General features: G+C 45.1%; 1 protein-coding gene across 1 annotated transcript in view; it reads right to left on the reverse strand.

The window, feature by feature from the left end:
* The window catches only part of CNGB3 (cyclic nucleotide gated channel subunit beta 3), a 749,182-nt gene that overhangs the window by 311,178 nt on the left and 410,625 nt on the right, over positions 1–27,379 (reverse strand). Inside the window, exons 10-11 of the mRNA XM_069219226.1 lie at positions 10,573–10,637; positions 420–542 (exon numbers count right to left, since the gene is read on the reverse strand). Coding sequence (XP_069075327.1) covers positions 420–542; positions 10,573–10,637 — 188 coding nt within the window. The remainder of the gene's footprint in view (positions 1–419; positions 543–10,572; positions 10,638–27,379) is intronic.

Raw genomic sequence — 27,379 nt, forward strand, 5'->3', positions numbered from 1 at the left:
CAGTACTTTGCCTTGATTCTCTTCACCTTTGAAAACATGAGACAGTGGCCCTCAGCCTCACTGAAGCACATAAGGCACGACTCCATGGGTATTCTAAGATGAGCATCAAGAAACTTCCGGATATGCGGCTTTAATGGCCAATCTCTGGAGTTGTGGAGGTTTATGGCTTCTCGAAAATCGAAATGTTACTCATAGTAGAAATGTGGGCAAATATCAGTAACACTCATTCTATTGTTGTTGTTGAAATCGTACTTGTAATTAGGACTTCAAGGTACTGGAGAGAATAATGAATTCCAGCTAAATCGCTGCCAAGCAGCTTAGCCTTGTCATGGACCTTATGCCAGGTATGCCAATAATCCACATGGGTAGAAACATCGCAATGCTATAGGCCTGGCCTGCTCAGAGATTAAAGTACTTACATGTTTCCGTTGCCATCATACACCCACTTGGTGCTGCCAATTCCTTCATAGTCTGATGCCATGTAGTAAATGCATGCATTAAGGTGTAGGATAAACAACAGATATCCAGTTGTACGGACCACTCTACAAAATAAAGTATATTATTATTGTTCAAACATATCTTTAAGTGGAAATGTAATACTTTGGCAGGAAGGAAGCATTTATAGTTGTTACTCGTCTGAATTTGCGGCATTAGGTGCAATAAATTGTTGAATACTAGACTACTGCTCTGAAAACAATATAACCTCTGAGACAAAGCAACTTTCGTACCTGTGTGATGTGTGACATATAAGTCTGTCTTATCCTTACATACGCCTTACAGATATATGAAACCCAGAAACATGCTCCTGCTTCCTCAGAACAAACGACATTTGCTGTGTGTCGGGGGATTAAACGCTGGGGCAGCAGAATATTGAGAACTTCTGAGACTGAACATCAGATGGCCTGAGTACTAGCTACAAGGTGAATTCCGATCCCTGCTCTAGGGGCACGATTATGAGTGGCCTAACACCATGGGGCAGGAATTCCCAGCCATGTTCGGTATATAACTCCTATTTGTTGTTTTCACTCAGAAATGGAGGTGGCCTGATGAATTCCTCATGTCTAGGTAATTACCAAAAATGTTCCTGTAGTAAATTTCAGCAGACTTGGCCTGCTGCAAATGATATGGGAAAAAGGTGGGTTGTGACATTTATCACACCCAGGGCCAGATGTAGCAAACAGTTTGCGAGTCGCAAACGGCAAAAATCGACGTTTGCGAGTCGCAAACGTGTGTTTGCTATGCAGAAATGCATTTTGCGAGTCGGAACCGACTCGCAAAATGCATTTCCGACTCACAAATAGGAAGGGGTGTTCCCTTCCTATTTGCGACTCGCAGTGGTATGCAATTCCATTTGCGACCGCGTACGCGGTCGCAAATGGAGTCGCACTTACCATCCACTTGAAGTGGATGGTAACCCACTCGCAAACTGGAAGGGGTCCCCATGGGACCCCTTCCCCTTTGTGAGTGGACCCAAAAATATTTCTTCAGAGCAGGCAGGGGTCCAAGGGACCACTACCTGCCCTGAAAAAATCAGAAACTAAAGGTTTCGTTTTTTTTTTTCTAAGTGCAGCTCGTTTTCCTTTAAGGAAAACGGGCTACACTTGGAAAAAAAAAAAACTGCTTTATTTAAAAGCAGTCACGGACATGGAGGTCTGCTGTTCCCAGCAGGCCTCCATCCCCGTGAGTGCCCATAGTCGCTATGGGGGCGCAAATTGCAACCCACCTCATTAATATTAATGAGGTGGGTCTTTGCGACCCCATAGCGACTTGCAGACGGTTTCTGAGACACCGTTCTGCATAGCAAATTGCGAGTTGCAATTTGCGAGTCGCTCAGACTCGCAAATTGCGAGTTGCAATTTGCCGTTTTCCTATATCTGGCCCTTAGTAACTACCCCCGGAATTCCGATCCCTGTGCAAAAACGCCAACAACGTTCCGGGAAAATATATTTGGGGGGGGGGGGCGGGGTGCGGGTGATGGGTAGGGGTAATGGGGGAAATGTAAAACATGAGGGTTACAGAAAAATACCACATCTACATCTTATGCCTTTTTCCTGGGCAGAAACGTGTCACGTGAGTCATTGCCACACCCAGAAAACACCCCTTTTATCAGTTCTGCTTTCAAGTGTCCTTCTCAGGATGTCTTTCAGGCTCACCCTTGCCTAGAGAGATGCTCCTCGTAACAGGGTCATTTCCAGGATGTAACATCCTGGAGGATTTTTCACCTGCGAGCTACATCCGGCAGTGATCACAAAGAGATACAAAATGCGGACCCCTTTCACACTCGGACAATAGGAATTGCTCTACCAACCTTTACCCCTTTCAACCACCAAATAGCAGTTTCAGAAAGAGTAATCAGCAGCCCTCTGAATGAAAGTGACCTAATCACATTTTTAAGAGTAAACATCTCTTCTCTTTCCCCTCTTCTGTGGCTAGTTTCCTTCCCTCTAGCCTCAGTAATATCAGCAATACACTTCTACTGTTTACGAAAAGAATCTCTCCTCTTCTCCATCTTGAGCACATGAACAAGTCAGGAGTTTCCAAAATGGACCCTGCAGGTTGTTTCACCATTTTAACTCACTCCTACGTTTGTATCATGCAGACCACACACAACATACAAATATCTGTGTGTTCAGGATCATACATAGCAAGTGTAAGACCTGACATCCTCAGTATGGGATTCCCCCAAACATTTTAGCTCCACTCCTCCTGTTTTGCAGATTTGTTTTGTTGGATTTAGTACTATACCTACCTTGCCACTGTTAACCCATGCTAAAGTGCTTGTGTTGTCGTCTTCAAACATGGTCAACTTGGCTTACACCTAATTGGAACCTTTAATTCACTTGTAATTCCTTAATAGATGGAACTACTTATACCCAGGACCTGTAAATTTAATGCTTCTAATGGGCCTGCAGAATCCTTCGTGCCACCCACAAAAGTAGCCTTTTAAAATATGTCCCAGACTTGCCACTGCAGCTTGTAATGTAGTTTAAAACTGTCACTTTTACCTGGCAAAATAGACCTTTTGCCAGGCCTAATCCTTCCCTTTTAATACACGTTACCCCTTGGGATAAGCTGTTAGAAATGTGGTTTCTGGTTGGCAGAGGTATGCACCCTGTCCAAGCACGAACCACAGTCCTAGTCAGGGTAAGTGAGATACACACATAAATCAACCTGTGCTCACCCTCTGATAGATGGTACAGAGCAAGCAGACTTAACTTAAGAGGTAATGTGGAAAATATTTGTGCAACACTTCAAACAGTAAAACAGTGACAACACCACACAAAAGATATCACACCTGATTAGAAGAATAGAACTTAACTTAATGAACAAAACAAGATCAAAATTACAAGAATCCAAGAAGCAGAAGGTGAGATATGACTTTTTTAAAAATAAGCTTAGTCGGAGTGCTTAGAAGCATAAAGCCCCAACCAGGGCTATCTGGTTGTGCTAGACCGGGTCAAATCTGAAAAGTCAGGTTGATGAAGCATAGGTCAGGTACAGGGACGACCCTTGGCCCACTGAAACAGTACCTTGGTTTGGAGTTGTGTCAGATGTCGAGAACAAGATGCAAGAAGCAAAGGGTGTGTTGATCCCAAAGATGTAAGTGATGCGTTGGCTGTGAGCCGCGCAAAGTCAGAGATGCGTCAGGAATGGAGGCGATGCTTCACACAGTCAGCAATGGTGATGTGTTGGCATCTACAGTGATGCATTGTGTCTATAAAGGTGCATCAGTTCTGATTGGCGCAACAACATCGATACGCAGGTTTTGGCAGTTGCAGCACTTTATACCCACTTCCAAGGGCCCAGGACTGGATTGGCACCACTTGGCAGGGCAAGCCTTGCAGCAAGCAACGTTCAGGTGCTGTTGCAGGATGATGAGAAGTCTTTGATGTCCCTGAGAATTATAACAGAGGGCAAGCCAACATGCCTTTGGAGTCACTCTGGGTTCAAGTGAGATGGATCCAGTCCTTCCTTAGCAGGGTAGGGGAAAACAGGCAGCAGGGTGGCACAGCAGCAAAGCAGTTCTTCCAGAGAAGCAGTTCAAAGTGAAAGGCCTTGTAGCAGCACAGCAGTCCTTCTTCCTGGCAGAGTTTTACACAGGTCCAGTAGTGTACTGAGTTGGTATGGTCGGAGGTTAAGTAATTATACCCAGTTGTGTCTTTGAAGTGGAGGTGACTTCAAAGAAGGGTCCTTTTTTCCTGTCCTAACTCCAGACTTACTACAGGGGGTATGCAGCCCTTTGGGTGGGGACACAACACTGCCTATTCAGGTGCAAGTTGGAGGCTGTGGCCTGCTCCTCCCACCCATCCTGCCTAGACTATCCCGCAGGACGTTGATGGCCCATCAGTCACACCTAAGTTCCTAGGTGTGTCTCTGTTTAGAGGGAATGCACAAGCCCATCTGTCACCTCACCCCAGACGTCTATTGGAGACAGGGTACAGGCACACAGGACTATGAGTAGGAAAATGTCAAATTTCTAAAAGTTGCATTTTCAAAATTGTAGCAATACATTTGACTTTACAATTAGAGAGGATTTATTATTACAATTCCATAGGAATTATACATGACATATCTACTCGTTCTTAATTAGGAATTACATCTTATTAACTGTAATAAGGAATTCCTTTTGTTAATCTGTGAGGTGTAGTCCTCACAGTGAAAAAATCAAACTTGCGGGGCACGTAAAACCTAAAAGTATATGTCCTGCCTTTTAATTACATAGCGCACTGCCTTCTGGGCTCCCTTATAAGTCACTAACTCAGGGGTGACTCATAAGTAATAGAAGGGGAGTTCAAGGTTTTGCAAGAGGTTTTAAATTCCATTGCTAGATATAATCCTCGTCCGGGCCAATCAGCATCCAGCAGAGGACATTTCAGATCATCTTCAATAGTAAAGTTGGATTTTTAAGTTACAGTTATGAAAATGCAATTATGAAAGTTGGCATTTTCTTGACCCAACCATTTGTGCTTTCTGCCAGAGTCAAGGGTCACATGATTAGGAATGACTCTGCTGTTGGATATAATATATTGCTTCCAGGCAGTAATGCAAAAGGGGCTTAGGTGTGTTCAGGATGGGCCATCCTATTAGGATAAGGATGACTGGGAGAGGGCTGTACCCAGTCACACATACTTCAAAGGGCTTTGCTTTTGGCAAACACAAATGAACCTGACACCAGGCCTGTCCTGCCTTTTTTCACCTCCAGAGAGTTTGGAACCTTCACTGGGGAAGAACTTTCCAGAATCAAATGTATTGGAGTCCCCCCTCCACCACATATAGGCTGGCACTAGCCATAAATATTGGATCTCTAGATTCACTCATAAGAACACTACTGGACCTGTCAAGGTTACAGGATGAGGACTGCCCTGCAGCCAGAGGACGGACCTGTTGCTTGAAGAACTGTCTTGCTGTCTGAGAAGGAAAATTGGACCTGCTTGCCTTCATCCCAGGGTAACCAATGTGACTCCAAGGGTCAATTGGCTGATCTCCTATGTGAGCTACAGAGACACAACAAGCTCCAGTGGCCTTCCTGAAACTGCCCAGTTGACTTGCTTCAACAGAACCTGTCTGGAACTGCAACTGGGTCTGCATGAGCCTTGCTGGCACTCCTGGAATGAGTCATGATCCCCAAGAGGTGCCTGAACCCCTGGTTGGTATCAGAGTGTACTCCTGCTAAAGAAAGGATGAAAATCCTGGAGCCTGGGCTCCTTGAGACTGCGAACAAGCCTGTTTGCACCAAAACTCTATTGCCTGTGACAACCACCAATGCCAAGTTCCAGTGAGACCTACTCTTCAGGCTGGCATTGACACCAGCAGTGACTGGCAACAACCGACAAAGAGTTTCACTTTGTGCTACAGAAACAACAGCCTGCAACAACTGTTAATGTGAAGCTACAGCAATAACCGTCCACAATGCTCAACAGTTTTTTCTTGCTATAGTGACAAGTGTCCATGATGTCTGATCTATTCTTTGCACTATAGCAATGACCATCCACGCTGCTCAGCCTTCTCATGGTGGCCTCCTCCGCCTCAAACTGAACTCTTTACAACAGACTTAGAATGCAACTTTATCCGTGGCACTAACCTGGTCCCTGTATCTGACCCGCACTTTTATCACATTTGGCCTGAGCTTGTGGATTTCCTTCAGTCTAGTGCAACCTGATCACTGTGAGTGATGCTTTGTGCCTTTATGCCCTATTTTCACTGAAAACTTTTTAAATGCAAATCTCTGGTTCTACTGATTGGATTTTTGACATTCTGGCATCATTTTATTAATTAAAATTTACTCTGGTTTTCGTAATTGGTTTGGAATTTTCCTGTGTTGTGTTTTAGCTTTATTACTGTTTGTGTCCTGCATTAATACTTTACTCATTGCCTCTAAGTTAAGCCTGACTGCTTCATGCCAAGCTATTAGAGGGTTAAGCACATGCTAATTTAGTGATTGTTGTTGTTCACCATGACAACTTTTGCGGGTGTTGCTTGAGTGGAGATTCCACCCCTCTCAACCAATAACATAATTTCTTACAGAAAGAATCCAGGCTCACCTGTAGGAGCAGAACTTTATATGAGTGGGGCTGTAGACCTCTGTAGGAAGCTGGCCTGGTGTGTGGTGAGCACTTATGGTGTTATCACCTTATACCAGGTACTTATACCAGGTCCAGGTACCCCTATCAGTAAATTGTAGGTAGTGTAAGGAAGCCAATTCTCTCTAGAGGTAGCTGTTGTGAGCAGCCAAGACTTATCTAGGAGACATGCAAAGCTTATGCAATACCACTAAAGTCACACAGCACTTACACACATGACAGAACCACACAGTGTTACAAATAATAAAAGTACTTTATTATAGTAACACAAATACTAAAATACTGTATAGGCCATACCCTAACTGGAGGTAAGTAAACACACTATCATATACACATCAGCAATCAGAAAATAGCATAGAAAGCAATTGGCATTGGTAAAAGCAATAGCAAACAGTGAGGGTCCCAGGGGGAGACCAAACCATATACTAAGAAAGTGGAATGTGAAAGGCAGCCCCTCACCCAAGGAAATGGAATCGGTAGGAGGGCCCTGGTGGGGACCAAAGCATATACTAAGAAAGTGGAATGTGAAACGCAGTTCCCCACCCAAGGAAATGGAATCAGTAGGAGGGAGCTGGAGGAACTAGGAACCCCAAGTGGTGAGTCCCAGAGTGACCCCCAGCGACCAGGAGAGAAAGATTTCCTCAAAACCAACAGGAGGACTTTGGAAAAGGATTATGCAAGACCCAAACAAGATTGGAAGACCCCAAAGGTGGATCCTGAGAGAAGAGGACCTGCCAAGGAAGGGGACCAAGTTCAGTTCGAGATGGAGTGTCTGGTCGTGGCAGGAGCCACTTCCCACCCTTCTGTAGATGCAGGATCAGGTTGACTGTGGACGGAGAAGGCCGGCAGTGCAGCACAGGCAGGAGCTGAAGAAAAGTGAAGCAAGTGATGTCCCACGTCGGCGGTCGTGATGAAGTTGGTCAGTGATGCTGGAAAAGTGCCAACAAACCTTGGCAAATGCAAGAGTCAGAGAAGAAGGTTTCCAAGGCTGAAGAGGACCAACGAGGTTCAGGGAACTCGACCCAAGGAGGGGAGCACAAGGTTAAACTAAGCAGCTGGGAGAGTCACAAGAAGAGGAGGCAGCCCACACAGGCAAGCCACTTGCAGGAGGCACAGGAGTCGAAGTGAGGCCCCCTCAGCACACCTGGAGGAGTGTCCCACTTCACTGGAGCAGGAGGCAGGAGACTGTATTTTGCAGGAAGAAGTGCTGGGAGTCGGGGCTACATGGAGCCTGAAGATCCCTTGGAGGTGGACCAAACAAGCCTTGGCAGCTACAAGAGTAGCGGTGCACTGGGGAACTGTCCTGCAAGGAGAGGCAAGGGCTTACCATCTCCCAAGTTGGACAGCTGGCAGAGAGGACCAGGGGAACCACTCCACACCACCACCTTTGAGGCAGGATCCATGCATTTCCAGAGGAGAGAGGATCCAAGCAGCCAGCCGACGTTGCAGTTGGTGCCTGTGGATCCAGGGGAGTGACTCCTTCACTCCAAGGGAGATTCCTTCTTCCTTCTTATGCAGGCTGAAGACTCAGCTCCCTCAGAGGATGAACAGCTTGGGGAAATGTTGCAGTTGCTGGAAGGAGCCAGATAAACAATGTTGCAGAGCGGAGTTGTTGCTGAAGTTGCAGATTGTCGGTTCCTGGGGGTACCAGTTGCAGTCCTAGTGGACAGAAGATTAAATAAACGATGTGGAGGAGTCCTGCTGGAATCTTGCACGTTAAATCTGAGGACCCTTCCAGAGGGAGACCCTTAATAGCCCCAGAAGGGGGATTGGTCACCTAGCAGGAGGACCACCTATCAGGAGAGGGCTGTGAGGTCACCTACCTGACCTGGCAACTGAGATGCTACCAGGGGCATCTGCCCACCTTGGATTCAAGATGGCAGAATCAAGTGGCCACCTGGAGAAGCTCTGGGCATCACCCCTAGGGTGGGGATGGACAGGGAGTGGTCACTCCCCTTTCCTTTGTCCAGTTTCGTGCCAGAGCAGGGACCGGGGGTCCCTGGACTGGTGCAAACCAGTTTATGCAAGGAGGGCACCAAATGTGCCCTTCAAAGCTTACTGGTGGCTTGGATAGGCTACCCCTCCCGAACCATGTAACACCTATTTCCAAGGGAGAGGGCGGTTACTTCCCCTCCCACAGGAAATCCTTTGTTCTGCCTTCCTCTGCCTGAGCTGTTCAAGCAGCAGGAGGGCAGAAATCTGTCTGAGGGTGGTAGAAGCGCGGGCTGCCCAGAAAACCCCAGAAGACTGGTAGGAGCAATGCTGGGGGTCCCCAAAGGAGCCTCTGGAGTACATGGAATCATATAACCAATACTGGCAACAGTATTGGGGTATGATTCTGACATTTTTGATACCAAACATGCCTAGGTTCAGAGTTACCATTATGTAGCTGGACACAGGTAGTGATCTGTGTCCAGTACATGGGTAAAATGGCTTTCCTGTACTTACGAAGTCCAGTGTAATGGAGCTGGAGTTCGTAGTGGCGCCTCTGCTCATGCAAGGGTACCCTCATACACAGGTACCTGCACTTGCCTTCTGGGCTAGGAGGGCCTACCATAGGGGTGACTTACAGTGACTTTGTAAGTGACCTGTAGTGAAAGGGTGCACGCACCTTTTCATGCAGGCTACAATGGCAGGCTTGCAGACACATTTTGCCTGGGCTTCCATGGCTGGCAAAATATATGCTGCAGCCCATAAGTAACCCCTGGTGCCCCAATTCCCTGGGTATGGAGGTACCATATACTAGGGACTTATAGGGGGCACCAGTATGCCAATTTCAGGGTTTGCAAAGCCCTAAGCAACCAAATTTAGATGAGAGTGCACGATCAATGGGGTCCTGGTTTGCAGGATCCAAGTGAAAACAGTCAAAACACACTGACAGCAGGCAAAATAGGGTACTTTCCTACAATCTCCTCTCCTGTAGCACAGGTAAACGTTCTAGCCACACTGCATGTTCTAAAACACGGTATGCTGCCACCACAATGCTACCTGCATGAACCTGTGACAGAGACTGAAGTCCTCTGCCACTATGAAGTGTGGCTTGTTGCACCCATGCAGGTCTACGACAAACAGAAACTGAGGTTCAATGAGCCAAACTTACTCTGGAGCAAATCGCATCGCTCTGCAAATTTGCAGGCACAGATCTAAGGAGGGGTATCACAAAAACAATCATTCATCAAAACACATGCAATTGCAGTTTTATATAGCGTGAAAACAACCCGAAGTTAGTGGAGCACGTTACATGAGCACCACTCACATTACACAATGACAGTCATTTTTTGGTAGGGAGGGGGAGATTAAGTGATTTGACCAGAGTCACAGAATGTTGAACGAAGGAACACAATAGAGGGCTTGGCTTGACAAGGTAGGACTCAATGACACGCTTGCAATTTGGCTCCGCCCATGTTAGTCTATCCCATTTTCTCCCTTGAAATGCATTTACTTTGTATTTCGAGAGTGAACAGAAAGGAATGAAGCCCTGTGAGCAAAGCAAGATTAAATGAGATTAGCATAAAGAAAATACAACAATCAGTAACCCAAGGCCCCAGCCAAAGATCAGCAGCTCTTGTTATAGCCGCTGACACAACCAAGAACCAACATTGTCAGTGTATGACATACAGTGCTTCATTTGTGCCAGTGGTAGCGGGCACTGGACACTAGACGTATTTTGACTATCTGACTTACTTTTATATTTAGCAAGAGATAAATGCATAAAAGAGAGGGAGGGAATATAGGAAAACGGCAGCAAAGAGAAGAGACAATAGGGATAAAAAAGAACTAGAAATAGTAGGGGATAAAGAGGCAGGAAGCGGAGGTGTGGAAGAAATGGGCATGAAGTGGAATCAAAAGTATGCGGCCTTGGCATTCGGACATCTTGGCATTTCGGCCTCCTGAGGAAACCTTTCGGCCTCCGTACTTACTACTTTAACAAATTGAGTTCTGATGGTAACTTATGTGACGTCATTGTTGTCTACACTGTTATTATTCTTACCTGTACATGTATGCTTTCTTGAGTACTGCTTCCAAGCGGTCATTAAACTCAAAGAACGAGGTGTACTAGACAGAAGCCGGAGGAAAGACATTAAGTTGTTTGTTTTGCATTTATTCAACACTTGTCTACTTTTATTTATGCAAGCAAAGTTTCATCTTAGTTTTTGGGACACATCACATACATTGCCATCAAACGGTAGTTCTGACATTTAAATCTTGAAACTGAAGAACGAGTGCTATTCCACGTCACCCGTAGTTTACTCTGTACATTTTAAATGCAATGCTGCCCTCCTCTGGAATTCTGCAATCGTGGCTGTGGGTTAAGCTATTTACGATGATAGCAAAGAGCACGAAAAATCTATCTATCTATCTATCTATCTATCTATCTATCTATCTATCTATCTATCTATCTATCTATCTATCTATCTATCTATCTATCTATCTATCTATCTTTATATATATTTTCATTACATGTGTAAGCCTTCATATCCAACAATGTTTGCCAGTTGTTAAGTGGTTTCAAGTTTGTATATCACAGAAAAGAGGTTTAACTGAATTATTTCCTGTAATTAATCAACCTTCATTTGAGTTGCAGGATGTTTACCTTCCCTAAACAAATAAAAAGTTAGACACAACATTTCCTCTTTCTTTCTTTCTTTGCTGGTATAAGAACACTTTCACAATGACATGGCTACTTTTAGAACATTCATTCTCACATCTAACAAGCTCACCCTCAACAGTCCCATATTTAATGCAAGCATCCAAGCATCTACCCATACATCATTCCATGTCTGTGAAAACAAACACTGTAAACCCAGAACCCTGTCTGCCAAAAATTCCACTGTCTCCTGTTGCACTTCATGATCTTTCTTTAAATATGTCTTGCTAAGCCTAGTCTATAGTGGCAATGACCTACAAAAGAAAAGCACATGTTAGAATACATGTTTTTAATTTCTTTACAATTGGTTTGCATTTAACATTTTATTTTTATTAATACATGTTGTTACATTGATAGAAATAACTGCAATCCCTGGTAAATGTTGAATACTACGCATGATATGCAAATAATTTAAATCTTTCTAAAGAGTAGTAAAATCAATTAATAAGTAATGTAATATAAAACCACGTCATGAGTAATGTATTATTTGGTCTGATCTTGCCATCTTGAGGTTCAGGGGGCATCAATAAACCAGTTGGCCTTCGTGCCTACTGCCCCTGTAACTGCCTGTTTCAGGGAGCCAGATCTGACAGTGATTGTCATACAAACGAGGCTGTTGCCTTCCTGCTTCCTTCCTTTTCAGGTGTTATTCTGACCGCGTAACCGTGGAAGCATTCACTGGTACTCTCCTGAGCATTTTCAGGGGGAGAAATGAATGGGTTTCTTAGGATCCATCTAGATGGGAGAGGGCTGTTGGTGGGGAGGGGGCGCTTATCCGTCGAGATTAAGGTGAAATCACACTTCCACCTTCTCCTCTGAAAACACAGTAGTTTTTTTTTTAGTTTGGTCCACGGGCGGTTTGGGGGCAAGTGGCGGGTGTCCCATCCACAGTATTTAGACTGCATATCCATCTATAGCTATGTATACACTCCAATATTGCGGATGAGACATCTGCCAATTTTCGGTGTATGTTCCAAATCTGCTAAATTCTGAATAACACATTCAGACTGCTGAGCCAGGCAGAGCAGCAAGTCCTGATAATGTACATGGGAAGTACTTGCCACACTCATATCATCAGATAGAACTTGAGGCCAAAGGTCCTCTTCTTCTAAACCGCTTGATCGATCATTTATGTAATGCTTCTCGATCTACCGTCACAGCTCTTATGGGAAAAAACACTCCAGCTGCCTGGATTTTAAAGTTGATAAAAGAGAGACCATGATATTAGATGTCAGTCTGTCTAATGGTCTCTTTGTGTGGCTTTTAAAGACTGGCATCACAGATATCCCCACATCTTCTGTGATCAACAGAAAAAAAAGCTGTAAGATATTCTACAGACAGTCCCATGTGTTCATCTTCCTCTCTATAGGATTTGATTGGACAGAAATTGTGCACTTCTGTTGAAATAGAGTACATGTAATGCACAACTTATGGTCAGTAGGATAGGCCAGAGTGGTTATGTTAACAAGCCAAAGATCAAGGCTATAGACCTGATTGGTGCATTATGGAAAGTTATGTTAGATGTGATAGGTTTGATTTCTTTAGTGCTGAGAGAGCGTAGCTTATATAATCTATATTAACATGAAGTGCTTACGAACTAGTGTGTGATAATGCCGCTTAAGTAACTGTATTAATGTATTTTGTTTAAACGTGCACTTGAAATGTGACTACGGGGAGTGGCCACCAAGGTAGATGGGAACTAATAGAAATTACTAATATTGATAAAATATGTTATTGAAGTGTGGTTTTGTACTAATTATTAATGATTGCGTTATTGAATTTGTGCTGAAATCCTTGTAGGCCTTAAGTTAGCATGAGTCGAAGCTTAGCTGCTTGGCTCTCATATTAAACGTATTTTAACTATCTTACAGAGTGCTGACTCACAAAAGGACATGACCCCTTGTTTTCTTCAAAACTAGAAGCTGAATGTAACCATAGTAGATCCGTTCCCATGAAATCCCCATTGCTTGCAGAAATATTAGACAAAATGCAACAGTGTAGATCAATGTAATGTACAAGGTCGTTTAAACCGGTGAAGACAATGGAGCTACTGACCAAAAGTTGTGCAAAGAATTACAGAAGGATGAAATCATACCGGACGTGCTACCTCTGAAGACGTTAATCATGAGGACCAATGAAATGTCTGTAAAATAATATGGGGTGAAAGATTAATGACATAATGCATTTTCCAATCAGATAAAGATAGTGGGGTATAACCAAGATCCAATAGAATTTTAGGGGACTGTACAACGAAAAAGGGATAAAAACCCATGACACGGGGAGCCATTTAGATGGGTTAAGGAATGCTATTGATTTTATCCAGAAACTTTGTTACTCTGTTTGGTGACTTATTGGTTTGCTTAGAACCATCCTCGTCCTTAGATTGCCCATTTTTACACTTTACCTCCTTATGAGGGAAGTGCCCCTTTTGCCCTGGAGCTGAATTCTGACTGATGCCGATTAGACTGATGTCCTGAAGACGAAGGCTGAAACTGAGTGCTGATCTAAACCTTGGAGGGTAACTATGACAATACGATTGTGATTTTGTCTGTTTGCTTTTCCTTTCTAGGTACCAACTGCTTACTTTTGACAGAGACCATAGCTAGATGTTTTCCAAATTGGTGTTCTAAATTGTTTTGTATGAAGCCCAACATGCCAATGCTAATCAGTGGTTAGGACAGGAGTTCAATAATCTGACGCAAATAGACAAACGACTGAATCTATGCTTTGTTGAACTGACGCATTGATGACACTCTGTTAAAAATTGACTTATGTTGACGCTGTGTTATGTTCTAATAATTGCGTTCCTCGCGTTGTTCAAGTCTTATTCGAGTTGCCAAATTATGACAATGTTATTGAGTGTTTTGCTAATAAAATTAACACATATGCTCTTAGAATTGTAATCAATAGGGAATAAACCTCATAAAAATCTACTAAACTGGTGTGGTTATTCATGACTGCAAGGTCATGGTAATGTCTTGAATTGATTAATGACTTTGACTAAAGTAAAATGTATTGTTCTGATAAATACTGATGATATTATTGACGTATTGATTGACATATTGATTAGTTATCTCGTCCTAAGGTGTCTCTCAACTGGGTCAAAAGATTCATTGGCCTAAAACGAGTCCTGATGTGTAATAAATTATCATAAAGGGACGCGTTAACAGTTCCAAACATGATGGTAACGATAGTAGGCCTGAATTATTTACAATTAAAGCCAATAGATTTCCCTTTTGGTGGATTGTTATAACGCTGTGGAGAAGCCTGTATACATGTATTTTCTAATATGGAACATTGATTCCCACTTATTATCATAGTAGTCAAGCGTTTTGGTTACATCCTCTGGCAAACTCTGTTTTTGGAATTTCATTGTTTTTAGGCCTGGCTTAACAGTGCAGCTGTCTGCCTCAGCATATGTGATCACCAGAAAACAAGCTATAGGAATTAGTCTTAAGAGAGGCGCTGTTGGTCTGAACATATGCTGAAGTTCTTTGCAAACTCTTGAATTAAACAGTGTTGGAGGTCTGCCTAAGGAGTGGTTCCATTGCTTATAGTTGATAAGGATTTGTTATTGTAGATTTCAGGCCAAATAGAGTAGGAAGGGGCTTTTCATGGTGAAATGGTGTAGAGTAGGAGAGACTTTCACGTTGTGAACTCTCGGACAAATATTGGAAGAAGGAGTTTTACAATAAAGTGCTTGCCAAAATCCTTGCAAGGTGTCTTTACATTGTAAGCTCTCTGAAATAAATAATGAGAATTGTTTTTACAAATATGACATTCAAATTATCCAACATAGAGAAAAGGTGTGCATTTTTAACTGTCTGACCAATACAATAGAAAGGGAATATGCATTATTAGAACATTGGAACGTTGGCAGCTCCATTGAAAACAATGGAGTGCTGCGGGCTTTTACCGGTCGGTAAAAGCCCGCAGCGCCAACATTCCAATGTTCTCTTTGTTCACAGCAGGAGCTGTGAACAAAGCCTCATGGAGCCCGAGGAGATCTTAATCCCCTCAGGCTCTGTGAGGAATTTGTTTTATTTAATAGAACATTCTGCCCTGAGTGGCAGAATGTTCTAATAGCCTTAGAACCCACCATAGCGGGCTCTACTGGCTATTAAAGGCCCTCTCCCTTGTTAAAGGCCCGAGCCGACCGCGGGAGCGGGCCTTTAAAAGCCGGTAGAGCCCGCTACGGCGGGTTCTAAGGCTATATTAGAACATTGGAATGTTGGCAGCTCCATTGAAAACAATGGAGTGCTCTGGGCTTTTACTGGCCAGTAAAAGCCTGCAGCGCCAACATTCCAATCTTCTTTGTTCACAGCAGCAGTTGTGAACAAAGCCTCAAGGAGCCTGAGGGGATTTTAGTCCGGTCCGGTTCTGTGAAGCCTTTGTTTTATTTAGAAGAACATTCTGCCCTCTAACGGCAAAATGTTCTAATAGCCTTAGAACCCACCGTAGTGGGCTCTACTGGCTATTAAAGGCCCTCTCCTTTGTTAAAGGCCCTCGCCGATTGGGCCTTTAATAGCTGGTAGAGCCCGCTAAGGCGGGTTCTAAGGCTATCTGAACCCTGACATATGAAATAGGAATGGGGTGAATGCATATATCCTATTTTTTGGTCTGGCACCGGAAAATATCATACATGGTTTGTAACAACTTTAATATTTCTTCAGGGTAGTTCATGTGCACCCTTGTTAATCTGTGAGGCCTGTAAAAAAGGAGTTGTGATTTGTAATTGCTTGTGAAATTTTGTAAATGTTTGTTATTTTGAGAATTATATTTAGCTGTGAGTTCTTGAAAGTGCAAGAAAGGGCATTTTTTGACATGCTTAGCCCCTCACATTTAGCTTGATATTAGATGTGATTACAAAGTTGTTAGTCCCAGTGCTCCTGCTAACCAGGTTCCCTGGGCCAGATCCCTTTCCCAAAACTGTTGTGATGCACTGGCACAATTGGTAACACCTTTAGCTGCCACTATAAGTTCCTAGTAAAGGTTTCGTAGGTACCAAGGGCATGAGGCACTAAGGGTAGGCCCCTGAGGGCAGTTGTACAGATTGTGCCACCCTCAGGGACCATGCATCCAGGTGCATCCAGCACTGCCATTGGAGGCTGAGTGTACTGGTGCAATCACAAAATGCAAAACTGACATGGTACACAGCCTGTGTCCTCTGTCCGCTATACATTGCATGTAATATAGGTAAGTCACCCCTCTGACAGGCCTTCCAGCCCTAAGGCAGGGTGCACTATAATGCATGTGTGGGCATAGATGCATGAGCAATATTCTCTTACTGTGTCCTTGCCAAACCTGGGACATAGTAAGTGAACAGAGCAGCCATTTTACATGTGTGTGATGGACACTGGTCAGTTCGAGTTTCACATTTACATGATGGCCACTCTGAACCCTGGGTTGTTTGGTTTCAAACAACTCAGAACAATGAATCCAAACTGTTACCAGTATACCCAAACTGGTATCAGTACTGGATTCATTGCAAAATGTACCCAGGGGCCACTTTAAAGGTGAACTCTGAAGAAACTAACTTACCTTGGCATGGTTGCTGGACAGTCACAACCAACCTGCCACCACCAGACAAGATTCTGGAACCCTGGGGTGAAAGCCTGTTTTCTCCAGGGTCAGAAAACAAAGCCTTTCCTGGGCAGAGGTATTACACCTCCTCCCCCAGGAATGTGCACTGCCCTCCCAGCGAGCTTCAAAGGGCTTACCACCTTTGAAGCTCATCCCTCAGCCCTGCTGCTAACAGCAGATGGCCACTTCCATTGCAAGCCCCCACTCCTGGCAGGAGCAACAGTGCGAAAATTCGCAAAGGGCAGGAGGAGTGGCCACCCCAGCTTGCACCACCCCTAAGGTGTTGCATGTGAGGTGACCCCTCCATTTCATTTTCCTCAATCTTGCATGGTAGGAAAACAGCCTATTGGGGATAGGGAAGTGACCTCTGCCCACAGGCAGCGGTCACATAGTGGGTATAGCCACCCTAAGTTAGTTAACCAATTGGCCACTACTAGAGACTCCCCTAAATGCCCACTAAATGCAGTATTTAGTGGGCACCCATAGATCAGAATCCAAGGACACAAAAAAGCCTCCAACAAGGAGGACCAAAGGTTTGTGAACTGCATTCCCGCTGCACTTAGAAAAGGCACCAAACTGCTGCACTCAGGACTCGACAATCGCACTGAGGGGATGAACGGACATTGGACAAACTCTACAAAACTCCAGAAGACCTCCACCATTCTGCCAAAATTGGCAAAAATCGCCCTCCAGAGTGAAAGCATCACTCCCTGCAACAAAGAAGCAAAAGACCAGTGAAGTCCAGTTCACTGACCGGCCACTAACCAAGGAATCAGACACAGCAGCTGGACTAAATTCCACCCAATGGACCCAGAGGACAAATCTTGCAAGTGTACCAAGTTTGGTGGCACTGCAACTTCCAGTGGCTAAAGTGTGCAATAGCCCGGGGTACCAAACCAAGAAGAAAAGTCCACTCTGGACTCTCAAAAGACCAGAGCAACCCCAGTCAAGGGACTTCAGGACACAGAAAAATTACCCCCATGAGTGGCCCTGTTGACCTTCAATTCACCCTCAATGTGACCTGCCTCCTGCTTCCAAGGGCACCTATATGCACATCTCCTTGCTCATCTATGTGCTCTGTACCCGGCCTCCATGGGCTGTGCAACGGAGGACCAGCTGTGCTGTAAGGGTCCCCACCTCTTGCAACCTCTACAACCCAAGGGGATCCACCGGATTCACCTGGAAGACCGCCTGGCATTGCTTTTCCAAGTGGTCCACCGCAGTGGTCCTGCACTAGCTTCAAGGACTTTTCAGCAGCTGCTCCCGCCAAAACTGGGAGCCACTCAAACTTCCCCAGCTGGTCCACAGGACATTTCGATGACCTCAACCTATATACGAAAGTAGAAATCGGTAAACAAATTGCCTGATTTTATATGCATTTTTAAACTTTTCTCCAATCGATTCCTATGGTGTGTAATTATTTTTGCTAAACTTTGAAAAATGATAACTTAAAATGTATTTACCCAATTTTGATGATCTTGGACTTTAAAAAAAATATAAAAATCTGAAGGATTATTGTAAATTGGTCTTGAGAATATTCTTTTGAGTGTGTGTCTACATTTATTGATACTGTGAGTAGAAAAAATGCTTAGCACTTCTCCAAGATTTGTCTAACTGCTTGACCAAGCTACCATAAAAAATAGAGCATTAGGTGGTCTAGTTTTTACCTCTGTAAACCAAGGTAGGGTTGCTTGGACTCTCTGCACAGTGCACATCATTTTTGTACACTATATAGAGAGCCAGCCTCCTACAGAAAGTGTTTTTGGACACTGAGTTATTGTTTGTTGTTCAGTTTCTAGCCCAGAGCACCTGGGCCTAGAGCTAGAGCTTCTAGCCCACACCACCTTCATGAGTCAGCCCTGGATCGCTCAGTCACATTACTGTAAGAGTCAGGTATTACACTGACAACCTTTTGAAAAATGCAGTAGGATCGGAGTTACATTGTAAACACAAATGAAGAACTTCTCATTGACAGCGCATTTATGAATGGCAAAGTAAAGATATCTAGTTCAAGAGAGTCTAGCGGGCTCTTGTTTTCATTGTGTACTTTTTTAGTTTTATGTTTAGCTTTTAATTGTGTATGAATTAAAGTACTTTTTTCTTGTTTGTAAAAGTAAACCATTTGGGCATTGCTTTATTAATAATTAGTATGAACATTGTGGAGTCACATATTGCTTATTTGCTTATTTTGCTTATTTGTTGTTTTGGCTTTTCTTGTTTAACTGTTGTGTTGGTTCGCAATTCTTGATTAACCCCCTCGCTGCCATGCCTTTTCCCCCTCAGGTGCCACGCCTTTTTTGGCTATTTGGGGCAGTACACGCTTAGGTCCTCATAACTTTTCGTCCACATAAGCTACCCACGCCAAATTTGCGTCCTTTTTTACCAACATCCTAGGGATTCTAGAGGTACCCAGAGTTTGTGAGTTCCCCTGAAGGAGACCAAGAAATTAGCCAAATACAGTGAACATTTTCTTTAAAAAAAAAAATAGGGGGAAAAGGGCTGCAGAAAAAGGCTTGTGGTTTTCTCCCTGAAAATGGCACCAACAAAGGGTTTGTGGTGCTAAAATCACCATCTTCCCAGCTTTCAGGAACAGGCAGACTTGAATCAGAAAACCTAATTTTCCAACACAATTTTGGCACTTTACTGGGACATACCCCATTTTTACTATTTTTTCTGCTTTCAGCCTCCTTCTAGTTAGTGACAGAAATGGGTGTGAAACCAGTACTGGATCCCGGAAAGCTAAACATTTCTAAAAAGTAGACAACATTCTGAATTCAGCAAGGGGTAATTTGTGTAGATCCTACAAGGGTTTCCTACAGAAAATAACAGCTGAAATGAAAAAATAATGAAATTGAGGTGAAAAAAACAGCCATTTTTCTCCACGTTTTACTCTGTAACTTTTTCCTGCGATGTCAGATTTTTTAAATCAATATACCGTTCAGATGTCTGCTGGACTCTTCTGGTTGCGGGGATATATATTAGGCTTGTAGGTTCATCAAGAACCCTAGTTACCCAGAGCCAATAAATGAGCTGCACCTTGTAATGGGTTTTCATTCTATACCGGGTATACAGCAATTAATTTGCTGAAATTTAGAGTGAAAAATAGGTATCAAGATAACCTTTGTTTTTCCAAAATGGGCACAAGATAAGGTTTTGAGAAGCATTGGTTATTTGCACGTCTCTGAATTCCGGGGTGCCCATACTAGCATGTGAATTACAGGGCATTTCTCAAATAGATGTCTTTTTTACACACTGCCTTACAATTGGAAGGAAAAAAATGTAGAGAAAGACAAGGGGCAATAACACTTGCTTTGCTAATCTGTGTTCCCCCAAGTCTCCCGATAAAAATGGTCCCTCACTTCCGTGGGTATGCCTAATGCTCGCGACAGGAAACACTACATGGACACATCACATTTTTACATTGAAATTTGACGTGTTTTTTGCAAAGTGCCTATCTATAGATTTTGGCCTCTAGCTCAGCCGGCACCTAGAGAAACCTACCAAATCTGCACATTTATGAAAACTAGACACCAAGGGGATTCCAAGATGGGGTGACTTGTGAGGCTTTCACCAGGTTCTGCTACCCAGAATCCTTTCCAAACCTCAAAAGTTGGCCAAATACACTTTTTCCTTACATTTCACTGACAGAAAGGTCTGGAATCTGAGAGGATCCACAAATATCCTTCCACCCAGCATTCCCCTAAGTCTCCCGATAAAAATGGTACCTCACTTGTGTGGGTAGGCCTAGCACCCGCGACAGGAAAAGCCCCAAAACACAACATGGACACATCACATTTTCCCAAAGAAAACCGAGCTGTTTTTTGCAAACTGCCTAGCTGTGGATTTTGGCCTCTAGCTCAGCCGGCACCTAGGGAAACGAAAGCTAGCATACCTGCACATTTTTAAAAACTAGACACCTAGGGGAATTCAAGATGGGGTGACTTGTGGGGCTCTCACCAGGTTCTGTTACCCAGAATCCTTTGCAAACCTCAAACTTTGGCCAAAAAAACATTTTGTCCTCTCATTTCGGTGACAAAAACTTCTGGAATCTGAGAGGAGCCACAAATTTCCTTCCACCCAGCATTCCCCCAAGTCTCCCGATAAAAATGGTACCTCACTTGTATGGGTAGGCCTAGCGCCTGCAACAGGAAATACCCCAAAACACAACATGGACACATCACATTTTCCCAAAGAAAACAGAGCTGTTTTTTGCTAAGTGCCTAGCTGTGGATTTTGGCCTTTAGCTGAGCCAGCACCTAGGGGAACCTAGCAAACCTGTGCATTTTTGTAAACTAGACACCTAGGGGAATCCAAGATGGAGTGACTTGTGGGGCTCTCGCCAGGTTCTGTTACCCAGAATCCTTTGCAAACCTCAAAATTTGCCCAAAAAAACTCATTTTCCTCACATTTCGGTGACATAATGTTCTGGAATCTGAGAGGAGCCACAAATTTCCTACCACCCAGCATTCCCTCAGGTCTCCCAATAAAAATGGTTCCTCACTTGTGTGGGTAGGCCGGGTGCTTGCGACAGGAAATGCCCCAAATCAGTATCTGGACACATCAAAATTGTCAAATACAAAACTACCTGGTTTTGCGGGGGCACCTGCATTTTTGGTCCTGGGCTCAACAGCCATCTAGGGAAACCTACCAAACTCAGACATTTCTGAAAACTAGACACCTGATGTAGTTCAGGGAGGTGTGACTTGCGTGGATCCCCCAATGTTTTCTTACCCAGAATCCTCAGCAAATCTCAAATTTAGCTAAGAAATCACATTTTTCCCACATTTCTGTGTGGGATCACCGCACCAGGACAAATTTCCTACCACCTAACGTTCCTCTCACTCTCCAATTAAAAATGATACCTCACTGCTGTAGTTGGGCCAAGTGCCTGTGACAGGGAAGAGCCAAAAACATGTCAAAATTGAGGGGGAACCAAAGTGGGTCCAAAAGGGCAGTTTGAAAAAAACAATTTAGGTAAACAAGTGCAGCAGAATTTTTATCGGTATAGATGAGACAATGTTGGGTGGTAGGAATTTTGTGGATTCCTGTAGATTTCGGAAGGTTCCATCACAAAAAAGTGGGAAAAATTTGTGATTTCCAGCAAAATTGGAGGTTTGCATGACATTGTGGGTAAGAAAACGGGGCGGGTGCATGTGAAGCACTCCACCCTGAAATCAACCAGATGTTTAGTTTTCAGATGTGTCTAGGTCAAAAAAGTGTAGCCCTCACCATTCCAAGTGGGACGATTTTGAGAGTTACCAAGCTCCCATGGTCCAAAGGTAAAACCAAAACCCCAAAAATTCAAATGTCCTCTTGCTTGATAAGATGTTTTAGTGTGTTGGGGAGAACTGAAAGACTGTTACCCCCTTCATTTGGGGTGGGGGCATAACCAGGCCCATACTGGTTGGTAGCCACCATCCCACATTTTTTTTTAAAAAATCGCTGGAATCTAATAGACCTTCGACCCCCCCAATCTGCCTACTGGTGGGCAGAACAATTTTGGCCCCATTTATTTGGGGTGGGGGTATGGCCATACCCTCACCCTCTTATTTTGAAACAAAAATCTTCCCTGGTCTCTGGGCCTTCCATAAATAGGCTGCTCTGCAGATATGGCCAACAGTAATGTGCCACCATGGGGAGCGAATCTTGCCCAAGGGGCTGCCCTTCCGACAAAACACACACATACACATACAACAATCCCTGGTGTCTAGTGGTTTCTGCCCCCATTGGGGGCAAATTGGCCGAACTAAAATATGCCGATCTGCCCCCAAGAGGGACAGAAATGGCCTAAATACAATTTGCCCCCCAGGGGAGCGACCCTTGCCTAAGGGGTCGTTCCCTATACATAAAAACATAAAGTAAATAAAAATATATATATATTCCTGGTGTCTAGAGGTTTCTGTCCCCCCTGGGGGCAGAGCAGTCTGATTTATTAGGCTGATGTGCCCCGGGGGGGCAGAAATGGCCTAAAAATAATTAGGCCCCCCTCGGAACGATCCTTGCCTAAGGGGTTGCTCCCCACATATAAAAATAAATAAAAAGAAACAATTTTTTTTTATCCCTTGTGTCTTGTGCCTAAGAGGTCGCTCCCCACATATATTTAAAAAAAAAAGTATCCCTGGTGTGTATGGGTTTTCTACCCCCTGTGGGGACAGAAATGGCGTGAAAATAAATGGGCCCCCTGGGTATCAGCCCTTGCCCAAGAGGCCGCTCCCCTTATTTGTAAGTATTGATAAAAAAATAAGAGGATGTTATTTTCTACTTTGCAGTTCAACCAAGTTCGTGAGCCATTGCATTGCATAGTGACACCAGGAGACGTTGTTAAGGGGAGGGAGGACACAGGCGGTGAGACAGAGAAGGTGAACACTACATGGCAGGCTTAAAGGCGAGAGACCTCAGAGTCATGACATGGAATGTTAATAGGCTGGGTAGTCATGTTCAACGAACTACAGTCCTCCAGTACTTACATAGACACAGTCCTGACATTGTTTTATTACAGGAAACACACCTAAAAGGTAACTTCTACAGGGCACTAGACAGGTTTGGGTACCAACTGATAGCTAATGCGGGCTACACAGCTGGGTCACGTAGAGTTGGCGTACTTCTAAAAAAATCTATGCCATTCATTAGAACACGCACCTGGTGGGATGCCCTCGGACGATATGTCGCAGTCCCGGGGACTTGGGAGGGACATACTATTAACATATGCTCCGTTTATGCTCTGCCACGACTTCAGGGACCCACCTTGACAGACCTGGGAAGCAGTGTTACTTGATCTCCCGGAGGTCCTGGGGGGGTGACATGAACCTAGTGGTAGATCCCGGACTGGATAGAGTTACAAATGCAAGGGTTTCAGACGCTTCCACAAGGCTCAGATCCTTTCTTGACTCACTTGGTCTGGTGGATGTGTGGAAAGAGGAGAATCCAGGACAGAGGCAATTTACCTTTTCCTCGGCCCCACATGGTGGATCGGCAAGACTTGACTATTTACTAACAAGCATGGCACATGGGGGCAGATTCCGGGGGGCTATGCATTACCTGAGGGGGATTTCCGACCATTCCCCGGTAGGGGTCAGAGTGTTGGGCTCCACACCGACGTGCTCGCAACCACCCTGGTTGGATCCTTTATATCTACGGGATAAATCCTTTGCGGACGAGTTATGAGAAGGGGCGACCTGATATTTTGAGGAGAACGAGGGGTCGGTGGACTCCACTGTTGTACTATGGGAGGCCTTTAAGACAGTCCTTAGGTGTCAGGCACAGGCCATGATTAGGAGGAGGAGGAAAGAACAACACCTGCAGATCATGGAATTGGAGCGCGAAATAGCCGTCCTGGAGGTCTGGGGGATGGGACAGGAGAGGAGCTCATGCACCAGCTGCGTCTAAAATGATACGATCTACTCGCCGAGCGACAAGCCAGGGCTTATGCCCCGACATCGCATCGCTGTTTATATGATGTTGGGGACAAGGTGGGCAAGTTGCTGGCCTGGCTAGACAAACGCGACCAGGAGCGTTCCTGGGTTTGGAATATAAGGAACAAGGAAGGAATTAATTGCGAATGAAACGAGTTGATAGTGGAGGCGTTTGCTACCTATTCCGAGGAAGTTTATACCTCGGCGCCTCGAATGACGGGGGAGGATTGCTCGGATCTTCTGCGGGACAATCAGCTGCCGACACTCTCGGAGTCTGAAAGACAGGATTTGGAGGCCGACCTCACAGAGGATGAGGTCACAGATGCGCTGAGGGGGCTGCAGTCGGGTAAGGCAGCGGGACCAAATGGATTCCCGACGGATCTTTCTAAGTGCCTGGGCAGCACAGTGACGAAGCATATGTTGGCCATGTTTGAAGAAGCAAGGGAGGTGGGACGGATGCCACTGGATCAGCGGATGGCAACAGTAGTGGTGATCCCAAAGAAGGGAAAGCCCCTGGAGAGCTGCGCCTCTTACTGGACCATCTCCCTACTAAACACAGAGGTGAAGGTCCTTGCAAAGATCCTGGCATCTAGGCTAAGTCTAATTATTACTAAATTGGTGCATCTGGACCAATCGGGCTTCATGCCCTCCAGGTCCACACGCTTGAACTTGCGGAGGCTGTACGGCGTTCTGCATATGATGAAGGACCAAGGTGGGGAGCAAGCGGCGCTGCTGTCCTTGGATCCCCGGATGGCCTTCGATAGTCTGGAATGGCCCTATGTTTTTGCGGTGCTCCACGTTTCTTGTCATGGATTTGATTATTATATCGGGACCCAGTGGCACGAGTAAGAGCCAATGCGGCATTGTCGCGGTCCTTCTCCCTTAATAGGGGCACCCGTCACGGGTGTCCCCTATCCCCTATCCTCTTTGCTCTGGCACTCGAGCCGCTTGCGGCCTGGATCCGGCAGGACCCATTGATCTGGGAAATAGATTTGGGCGCAATTTGAGAGGAATGCGTTTCTTTATATGCGGATGACGTCCAACTGTATGTTACTCGACAGGAGCGGTCCATTGACTGGAAAATGCAATTTTTTGATACCTTTGGGGATTATTCCGGATACCGGATTAATTGGGAGAAGTCACTAATGTTCCCACTGGTCGGTGTCCTGCCTGCTTTACCCTCGGGCTGTGACGTACCGGTCTGCAAAGCGGGTTTTAAGTATCTTGGTATATATGTCACCAGGAACTTAGAGAGTTTTTTTAGGGAAAATCTACAGCCACAGCTGGACAGGCTCCGCGGGGACGTGGCTCACTGGAGGGCACTGCCCCTGACCTTGAGGGGCCGAGCCACACTCCTCAAGATGATGACACTACCGCGCCTCTTGTATGGTTTTCAAAACACCCCTTATGCAATACCCTTGGAGGTATTCAGGAGTATTGACTGTGAGATTAGACGCCTATTATGGGACGGTGGCTGCTCCCGGGTGGCGCTGGCGAAACTGAAACTCGGGGTGTATGAGGATGGGTTGGCCATACCAGATCCCATTCGCTACTACTGGTCGACACAATTGGTTAACATTAATGACTGGGCATTTTCGGACCTAGGAGATCCAGCCTTCCGGGTTAACAGACAGATGATGGGGAGGGCGGATATGAATCTGCCCTCTATACTAGAGGAAGTGAGTGGTTGCTGCCGACCCACACCGCAACGGTGGTGAGGGCCTGGCAGGAGGCTACGTGTTGCTTGGGTTGGGGCTCCACTCTGACAGCGCAGGCCCCCCTGTGATGCAGTGATTCACTAAAAGATTTGAGGTCTTTGGGTGGATTCCGAAAATGGTCATTGGTTGGGATTGAACATCTGGGGGATATATGGAGGGGCCAGGCGATTATTTCATTTGAGGACTTGCAAAAAAAAGAGGAAACAGAACGAATTCGGTACCTACAGCTGCAGCCGCCTTGGGTCAGTATGTTCCAAAAAACGAGCAATTGCAGGAGAGACGGCTCCTCTTGAAGATCGACTCATGGTGGAGCCACTCGAATCGAAGGCGATCTCCATGTTGTATAAGAAACTACTGAACAACTCACCCGACGATATCCCTACGGGCAAAATGGGAGTCAGACTTGGGCACACTTCCTAATGAAGACTGGGAGGTGGCGAGGCAAAGCCCCAGGGTGGTGGCAATTAAGGCACGACTTAGACTAATACAATTTAGGATCCTTCACAGGACATATTATTCCAGGGTGGTACTGCATAAGATAGGGAGGACACAGAATACACAGTGCCTACGACGATGCCGATGGAGGGCACCTTTCTACATATTTTATGGACTTGCCCCAGAGTACAGACTTATTGGCAAGGGGTTGCTGGAGAGGCCTCCTGGGTTTTGGGCAAGACAGTCCCGCTAGATCCTGGTCTACTGCTCCTAAACACTCCGATTCACTCTTCAAAGAGGGGTTATTAGTGGTCACATGTTTCAAGATGCAATGGCTGTTTTTTTGGTTAATAAACATAATTTTTTTTAAAACATATTGATAAAAAACAAAAATCCCTCGTGTCTAGTGGTTTCTGCCCCTAGGGGTGGCAGAAATGGCCTAAAAATAATTTTGCACCCCCGGGAGCGACCTTTGCCTAAGGGGTCGCTCCCCACACATAAAAAAATAAAAATAAGCAAAAAATATATATCCCTGGTGTCTAGGGGTTTTCTGCCCCCCTGGTGGCAGATGGGCCTGATTATATTAGGCTGAATGGCCTAAAAATATTATGGCCCCCTAGGAAGCGACCCTTGCCCAAGGGGCCGTTCCCTTTATTGAAATACATTTAAAAAAAAATCCCTGGTGTCTAGTGAGCGTTTCTGCTGCCCAATCGCATCATGATCGGGCAGCAGAAATGCTTCAGGAGACATGAAAGGAAAGGAAAAGTCTTTCCTTTCATGTCCCTCCCACCCCACCTCCCGGTCGGAAGAGAAATGTCACCCCGGATTGCGCTCGAAGCATGCTTCCGAGATCATGCAGGAAGCATGCTTCCAGCGCAATCCAAGGTGACCTCTGATGAGACGTCACTGGGAGGGTGGGGGGGTCAAGGGTGGAAGGGAAAGCAATTCCCCTTCCATCCCCAACTGGGGGGTGTGGAGGGAGGCCCACAGAGAGATCGCTAG

Source organism: Pleurodeles waltl, chromosome 2_2, assembly GCF_031143425.1.
Source record: "Pleurodeles waltl isolate 20211129_DDA chromosome 2_2, aPleWal1.hap1.20221129, whole genome shotgun sequence".
NCBI lineage: Eukaryota > Metazoa > Chordata > Amphibia > Caudata > Salamandridae > Pleurodeles > Pleurodeles waltl.